The sequence below is a fragment of the Macrosteles quadrilineatus genome, unplaced genomic scaffold (assembly GCF_028750875.1).
Source record: "Macrosteles quadrilineatus isolate MER2022 unplaced genomic scaffold, UCM_ALF_1.0 Scaffold_9__3_contigs__length_116548681, whole genome shotgun sequence".
Classification (NCBI taxonomy): domain Eukaryota; kingdom Metazoa; phylum Arthropoda; class Insecta; order Hemiptera; family Cicadellidae; genus Macrosteles; species Macrosteles quadrilineatus.
In genome coordinates, this window is record NW_026542602.1 from 66,052,378 (window position 1) to 66,061,412 (window position 9,035).

The 9,035-nt window shown below is 35.6% G+C and overlaps 2 protein-coding genes across 2 annotated transcripts; one reads left to right on the forward strand and one right to left on the reverse strand.

Annotated features, from left to right (window-relative positions):
• Window positions 1-343: 343 nt before the first annotated feature.
• Window positions 344-1,721, reverse strand: LOC129004025 (10 kDa heat shock protein, mitochondrial-like). The gene is made up of 2 exons (XM_054432398.1): window positions 1,699-1,721; window positions 344-795 (listed from the first exon to the last, which is right to left on the reverse strand). Exons 1-2 carry the CDS (start codon window positions 1,704-1,706, stop codon window positions 414-416), a joined length of 390 nt encoding a protein of 129 aa, XP_054288373.1. The 5' UTR covers window positions 1,707-1,721; the 3' UTR covers window positions 344-413.
• Window positions 1,722-1,868: 147 nt separating this feature from the next.
• LOC129002861 (galactokinase-like) lies at window positions 1,869-8,921 on the forward strand. The gene is made up of 8 exons (XM_054430961.1): window positions 1,869-2,151; window positions 3,193-3,376; window positions 4,074-4,200; window positions 4,679-4,804; window positions 5,949-6,130; window positions 6,583-6,733; window positions 7,620-7,740; window positions 8,480-8,921. Exons 1-8 carry the CDS (start codon window positions 1,993-1,995, stop codon window positions 8,597-8,599), a joined length of 1,170 nt encoding a protein of 389 aa, XP_054286936.1. The 5' UTR covers window positions 1,869-1,992; the 3' UTR covers window positions 8,600-8,921.
• Window positions 8,922-9,035: the final 114 nt, after the last annotated feature.

Consider the following 9,035-nt stretch of genomic DNA (forward strand, 5'->3'; position numbering starts at 1 on the left):
AGTCAATGTCATAGATGGCAAATATTCTGTACCCAGGTCTTGTCGTACTCTTACAAAAAAGTAAAAAAACTAAAAAATGGCAAGCATTGAGAAACAAAATAAATATAATTTTATTGCAATACCAACTTGTAAATATAGAGCAAACTTTTTTTACAACTGATTTAATAATTTCAATTAACAAGCGTAAACTATAGCCTAATGTTTCAGTAAAAAATCAAGAATAAAATATAGTTTTGTAACCCTTTTATCAATCACATACATAATCCTAAATCATCCCCTGAAACTGTTTGAACAGTAGCCTTCAATTTCACGAACTCACAATTTTCATTATCTCGAAGTTTTTATTACAACAAAATAAATGAAGGCCTGCTGAATCAAGTCTTCTTGTTCGTGTTCATTTCAAATATCTCATCTCATTCTAGTTTAGCAAGGATGGAAGACTCTCTGAAGAGTTGGTACTCGTTGTCATCTTCCAGTGTCACTCTGGTGCCCCCGTAGTCCGGCAGAAGCACCTTGTCTCCCACCTGTACACTCGGAGGTATAAGCTCTCCTTGGATGGTCCTAGCGCCAGGACCAACAGCCACCACCAGCCCATGGACGACCCTTCCTCTAGACTTTTCGGGAAGATAAATACCTCCCTCAGTTTTTGAACGAGCCACAGCCTTCTGGACCAAAACTCGGTCCATCAAAGGCAAAAAGTTCTTCAATGATGACCCTGACCCTGCCATGACAATTAATGAACTTGATGAAATTAGGCTATGTTTCTGAGTTTGTTTTCTACGTTTTTTGACAACACTAAAACCACACAAAATTCAAACACTCTTATTGTTGTTAGGAACGTTTGTTTTGATGAACATGTGTAAATAGTTAACTGTTGAAAACAATAGGTTGGAAATAAAAGATGTGCAGCATTGGTTATAGAATATGTCTGTTATATGATAATAATAGGCCTAGTGTTATAAAAAAATGTTTGAATAATGAATACACTCTTCTTCACGTTTTCTACTTGGTTGGCGTATGTCTGATTTTCAATTGATGAACGGCCAGTTGTGCTGTTCTTATAAATAAAATATTTGCCATTAATACCGATCAAGTGAGAGTGAGAATTTGAAATCCAATGTGAAATGGGATACAGTCCCGAATAGACTAGCCTAACCCGGAAAAGACAAATCGGAGGAATAGGGAATAATTTATTTTTAGGTGATAGCAAATATTTGATTATTTAGAATTTTAAGGGTCAAAACCTTTATCATAAAAATCGTTTACGATTAAGTTAGATGACAAATTAAATATACATGATACTTGTTGAGTTTTGGGTCAAATATTGGATGTTATTATTGTTTGTAAAGCATACTATTCAATTATTAGTATTTGACCTATACAAATTCTCATTGATGAAATTGAAATATTGACGGACAATCATAGGTACTATTAATAATCGTATAAATATAAACAATTAACAGTTAATTCACTATACTAAATTAACATAATGACAACCATGTAGGTCTGACGGTATCAAAACGTTGGTAAGTACTGTATTCTTGTTAGTTAGCGTCAGCTCAAGTGTTAGTTATTTTTTGGTTGTCCACTATTCATTATACGGAATATATTATTGTATCACTATGTATTTTACATTCAACTACAACAATGCAAAATATCAGCTGTTTAGCCAAGAACACTAAAAACAATATCCCCTACCCCAACATCGTTTGAAGCAATCATTCGTTGTTGAGTGAAACAATGGACCAATTAATTATCACAGAGGTTAAAAATACTTCACTCATGGCTGCTAGTGCGCCTGCCTCTGCCACATACTGAACCAGCTGTTCTGTTGGCAGCCATTAAAGTTTATCACGTTGACAACTCTTTGATAAGAATGACCTTCCTTATCCAAATAAAGTCATGTGAAGGACCGCCTTATCAAATCTGGTGCTGATCGGTTACTCTTGCAGTTGGTAACAATTTATTTATTTCCTTTGGTTTGGATAAAACATGGAAGTGAAAAACAATTTGGAGGAATTATTAAAAAAGGCTGTCGATTTTTTCCGTTCAGAGTTTGGTTTAATTCCCAAGTTCGCTGGTTATGGTCCCGGCCGGGTGAATTTGATAGGAGAGCACACAGATTATAATGATGGATTTGTTTTGCCAATTGTAAGTACTTTTTGTGGTTTATGTTTATTATAGATAAACTGTGCACAATAAGCAATTTTTGAGGAGTAACCAAATTTCCCTGATATTTCTACACAGTAAAACAATATAAAACACATGTTTACATGTGAAACATGTGTTTTTTAGTTAAATTATGATTGTTGTAACTTAGTTGTTGCCAGGTTGGATAAACAGCTGTATATTTTTAGCAACTCAGAAAGTTCTAAAATAAAAACAAAAAAAAGGGGGAAATGTTCTAGCTATTTTACTTTTAATTTGATTACTTTATGCTTATCATGCAGGAATAGATACTAGCCTATAGAAATTAATTGTAAATTTTAAACCTCAAACAGAATTAATATCAAACACATTAAAGTTTTATTTTAAGGTAGTTTTATCAAGTACCGGTACCGTATTTTATAGTTTTAGAGAATAACAACTTCAAACTCTCGTTTTTTTTGAGGTATTGGAAACATAAAGGTACCCTCACCATTTAATTAATTAATTGTTTTAACAGAGAAAAAAATGACCATGCTTTAATAAACAGTCTTTCTAGTAGGCCTTTTATTGACAGTATATTTTTACTGAACAACTAACCAGGAGTGGCAATTTGGTGTCTCCGCCCAGACTGATTTTGACTAAGAAAAAATATTACTAGAATCTTTATATAATTTACTACCATTTTGATTACTGGTATTTTGATTTGACAAACGATGAAATTTTGTAAAACGATGAATAGGAATGAACCCATAAGTTACACACTTACCAGTTAAAGATGGCACATTTTTAAATACATTACTGTTTTTTATCAGTTCGCTTACTTATATAAGTCAAATTTATTGAGTTTTATGGCAAGCTAATAGCATGAATTTAATCATGCTATTAGCTTTGCCATAAAACTAAAAACTATTTGACATTTTTCTATCAATTTTCTAATCCTGCCTTTGAAGTCTTCTGGTTGCTCATCAGAAAGCTAAAATGCAGTACGCTTACTTACAAGTTTTATTGCCTAAAGCATTTAAGTTTATAAACATATGTTTTCAGGCCCTGAATCTCGCAACGCTTGTGGTGGGAAGTGCCAACAACTCCGATAAATGCAGGGTAAGAACTTGTCTCCAGCTGGAAGAAGAAGCTTCTGCGGAATTCATGATACCTTCTAAACAAAAACTAACTCCTGGCAACCCACAGTGGGCTAACTACATTAAAGGAGTTGTAGCGAATTTCAAAGGTAAACCGAGTTTAGTAATACTCTCATTAATGTGGCTGGAAGATTTTATAATATTATTCATTAAGCGTGTGGACAAGATAAAATTATGTCTTCCCATTGAACCCTTGTGACCCCAAGCTCAAATAATGGGCGCTAAGCTAAGTCTTGATTCTAGAGTGACTACTAAGCTGAACAGTGATAAAATATCCCTAGAAACACAGAGAGGAGGGGAACAAAGGAAACAACAAACTACATTGTTTTGGTTGACAAGTCTACCTGTTGAATCTTGATGAGATGGCAACAGGAGCATTGCCACTTGATCTTTCTATACATATATAACCAGTAGTAGGTCCTAGCACTGCCCAGCGCATCAACTATTGTAACTATCTTAGGACTGTCTACAGGACCTAAAAAATATTCTTTAATCAATTTTCTTTTTATCTTTACTTATCATGATGAATCCTAAAAATAACTTCCCAAAACTACCCTAATCTCTTAACAAAATTAATCTTCAATACCATAAACATTATGGTTATCTCATACCCAATGCAAATCTAAACAATGTGATTTCTGCAGGCTCTCTTGTTCGATTTAGTACAGAACAAACACCCTGATTCTAAAAACATTTCACGTTTTCATAAGCTTTAGAGGGGTATCAATGCAGCTCATGAATAGATTTATTTTAGTTTTGGTTTAATCAGGATAATATGTGTGGCAGGAGAAGTACAAGGGTTCGATGCTGTAGTGGTGACAAGTGTCCCTCTCGGAGGAGGACTATCTAGCAGTGCATCCCTGGAGGTTGCCACTTATACCTTCCTTGAGGGTCTGTTTGGAAAAACCACCAGGTATAGTCGAGAGGTATCAAAGATATTTCTTACGGTAGTAATCACAATAATTTAGTATTACCATAGACAAAAAGAATTAAATATAGACTGTCAGCCGTGCTGCGGTTACCATAGGTTCCGGCGCACACCGCTGTAGTTTACGTAGCGCGTACGCCGTAACTACATGGCGCATCAAGCGGTGTGCGCCAGAACCTATGGTAACCGCAGCACAGCTGACGGTCTATATTTAATTCTTTTTGTCTATGGTATTACTAGGTATGCGGCCTCAGGTATGCCAGTTGATGAAAACTAATAATATTATGTCTAAATACGATAAAAAATATATATATCATAGTATATGATATTTTCATATATGGCGACACCTTACAGGATGCCATATTGTATGTCATGTTCTATGAAGTTTTAGTGATGAATTATTGTTTTTAAGCAAAAGATATATGTATGTTCAGAACATATTCAGATATCAGACAATTTTCAGCCCAACAGACAAAGCCTTGGCCTGCCAGAGAGCTGAACATGAGTTTGCCAACACGCCATGCGGGATCATGGACCAATTCATCTCAGTCTTGGGAGAGAGGAACAGCGCACTTCTGATTGACTGTTTGTGAGTAAACATAGCCTTGTGATATCAGCTGCTATGATAATACAGAGGAACCTCGATCAAGTTGTATTTAATCATCCCAATGAGAGACTTGTCGAAGTTCTAATGTTGTTTCGTTGAGGATGCAGTCCCAAGATTGATATTACATATTTATCAACAACTTTAGATGATTAGTGCCCTTGAGGTCACAACTCACAACGGGTTTGTGAGAGTCGTGTCACTTAAAAACCTATTTTATTTATCACATGGCTTTCTTCCATGGTGTTCTCCAATTCGGTAAAGGTTATTCTCGTCTGGGGCACATCCTTTATTATTCTCTAGAGGAGCTCTGGACCACCCGGTACTATCATGGTTAACGCTATCACAAGGACAGTCATAGTACATTAAAATTGCAAACTATTGGCTATAGCTAGTCAATGCTAGTACTGATGTTTTTATACGTTGCTAGGACTACTGCCATATACTGCTAGTAGTAGTAGTAGATATATCCAAGTTTGCAGCTTGAAAGACCTGTGCTGAAAGCGTAGCACTCCAAAACCGCGTTTTTGCACTATGTGGAAAAATATGAGTTATGCATAAAACATGTTAGTTACCTACTTTTAGCGAATTTCCTATATAGGGAATAAGCTATTGCCGTAGGTCTCATAGACCTTGACCCGGGACCGATTTACTTTTTCGTTTTGAATGGCTTCTCCAGCAATTTATGATGATTAATGATCCGTTAAAGAAAAATATGCTTCCAAAACATGATATTTAACAAAGGCCCTAAGTCATGATAGCTAAACTTTTTTTCAATTTTCATAACAGTTAGTTACTAGATGGATTTTTTTCTTACAGATACATCTAAAATATATTTAATTTATTTGATTCTCTCAATTCCCATACTGAAACCGAAGTCTCTCTATGGTCCCCATTTCTGAAGGGAGATGGTTACAGTTGGAGTGTTATTCCAGGCCTGTTGAAAATTAATTGTACATTTTGACCCTCTTAACCTCCAAACTTAAACCTAACTCTCTCTACATTTCCCATTTACTTTCAAACGCAACTTTTCCATATTTCTTCCCAAATCAATTATCAACATGCATGACAGAAGCTCTGTGGCAACATCATTGCTCCATCAAGTGGTTATAACCTTTTCCTTCCACAGGGAATTGACCAGTAAGCTGATCCCCATGCATATGACGGACCATGTCATTGTCATCACCAACTCCAATGTGAAACACAGTCTCGGCTCCGGTGAGTACGGTGTGAGAAGGAGCCAATGTGAGGAAGCGGCAAAGAAGCTTGGAGTGAAGAGTTTACGCTACGCCACTTTGGACATGCTGCTTGGTTAGTAGCTGATACTGTACATATTATATTGATGTTAGGCTTTCAGAGGTAAGGTACAGAGGACAGACGTTTATGGGATGACCGTGCGCTTTCAGCTCTGGTATGTCGAGCTGGAAATATACTTGTGATGGGCAAGGAAGAGTCCAAACGGCGAGAACTTTGCTGAAATTCCGATCGACAGGGCACACAGTCATCCTCCACTGTGAGCGTTGTAGTACATAAGGCATGAGGGCAAGGTGGTGGTGTCGGACTTTGCCCTAGACACCAGTATTAGTGCTAGACACCACTTAAGTGTAACATTGAATGTGTTTCTCTGTACCTTACTTCTCTGTGGCTTAACAGTTACAACCCCAAGCAATCAACTTGATTTTGCTGATTAAAATAAATCTTAGAAGAGAGTTTCAACAGAAAAGAGTTGTTTGGTAGTCTTACCACTTGTTTCTGCCAGGCAGCCAAGAGGACGGAGTTGCCTGATGTGATTTTCCGCAGGGCAAGACACGTCGTCACGGAGATTGAGAGAACCAAAGCTGCAGCCGAGGCACTGCCAGCCGGGGACTTGATCAAGTTCGGACAACTCATGTACCAGAGCCACGAGTCATTGAGGTTAGAAAATATTGAAATCCATTAATAAAAATATATTTGGACATGCCCTTTCAACTGTGCTAAGCTATTCATGGTTAAAAACCAACCCTTTTTGCTCTTAAATACAATTTAAAAATTTATTTACCTTTACCATCTTGCAAATATTTACATTATAAGCTTAGACATTTTGAGGTGTGTATGAGGGTGTATTTTATATATTCATGAATTCATGTGAGTGTAAATTCAATACTTTTGAAATTGACCATTTCAAAAATATTTGTTAGCAATTAATTATTACCCATAGTTAAAATTTCCCTGTTTCAGCAATAGAAACACATTATTGTGTGTTTATTGTGTTTAAACACTATTTGATTTTACATATCAGTAATTTTTAAGACTATCGTCAAGAAACAAGTTAAAATATATTTTATTTTTTATTGAAATTTGTACTGGTAACCTATTCTCTATTAAACACAAATAATGAACAAAAATTGTTCTGAAATTTGGATACTTCTTTGCAGGTTTAGCTATTAATAACATTATTATATCTTTTAATTAGAATATATATTTCTTTGTGTGAAGCTAGGGTTTTTACAATACTATTAGTTACTCCAAAGAGAAGTAAACTGCAGAGGAAACAAGTTTATGTAGAAGAAGACCGTGCGCTTTCAGCTCTGGTATGTTAAGTCGGAAATATACTTGTTACAAGCAAGGAAGAACCTGAATGGCGATCCATTATGTGGAAATTACTATCGATCAGGACACAGGGTCTTCCTCCATCGTGAGCGTTGTAGTACATGAGGCCAAGGGGCAGTGTTGGACTTTGCCCTAGACACGACTTAAGTTTGAATGTTTCCTCTTAAATTAATTTCTCTATGGTTACTCTACCTACTGATGTTTTGTGTAGACATGACTACGCAGTGTCGTGTCCAGAACTGGACGAGTTGGTGGCTGCGGCAAGAGAAGTGGAGGGAGTTTTAGGCTCTAGGATGACAGGAGGAGGATTCGGAGGTTGCACAGTCACTTTAGTAAGTGTACATAATACAGTCTACTCTTGGTAATTAAAATATTTGATAAATCAAAACAATCGATAATTCAAAGTAAAAGCTCGGTCCTTAGAGAATTCTCTTGTATTTCAAAGTTTCACCATACATTTTGATACACTCGGTATTTAAAAAGTTCAAGCAGAGGGCAGGAATGTTCCTTGGACTGACTGTAGCACGCAAAGTAGCTAATTGCTGCATTTACTTACTATTGCCCCACTCCAGGATTACAACCAAACTGCATGCTTTTATTAGGCACGTAATACATGTACGCTTGAAAATAAGTTGGCAACACTTAAAGATACTATGACCACGATAAACTGGTGCAGCGGTGAATCTCATTTTGTTCAACGCTAGGATTTAACCTAACCTAAAAACTTGTGTATAGTGTTTGAAAGTTCGCACACTAGTTACACAAACTATAGCATAGCAAACATTATTTTTGTGTAGTAAACAGTGTCATGATGAATTGCTGCAGGTGATAAATAAATAACAGGTTATTTCATAGTAGTGTAGCGAAAATAAGTATTTTCATTAATTTAGTTCATTAAACCTATGTTGTACTGGAGTTAACAACAAAAATGTTTAAGACTTTTTGTGGCTTTGATCTTTATCGAGGTTCCTCTGTTTTACTCTTAAAAAAGTACAGAATACAACCCATTTTGTAACAAAATGCTAATGAAAAATTACTTTAGTTTTGTCTTATTTCCAATCTCTCTTTCAGGTTCACAAGGATGCTTTAGAATCTCTTAAGGCCAACATTGAGACTAAGTACAGCAGCACTCCTACTTTCTACACGGCCGTTCCATCTCACGGCGCCAGACTTGTGGACCTAGGCTTGTAGATCTTGCCTCACTTGATATCATTTCAGAAATTCTATTTTGATATTCGACAACCTTATCAAGAATTTGTTTTTTACGTTTTATAATACTGTTTAAGGAACCGCATTTGGTGGGTTAACAAAATAAGCAGTAGACAGTTTCAGAATAAAAATATGATTGCCTTATTTTTTAGAAAAAATAAACATGATAGGAAAAATATTTTTTTTATTTATGCTTAGGATCAACTCTTCTATTTTTGTTGCAACCAAAGATGTAATACATAGATTTGTTTATGATAGTTGAGATTTTGTAACTTTTGTTTAGTAAATAAAAAATACTTTGTTACAGGTTGTTCCATTTGTTTCTTCCTGCAGACTTAGCGAACTTTAAGTACAATTGAAAATCTTTTTGTTCTAAAAAATTGCTTTAAAATAATTTATTTGATTAAACATATAATAT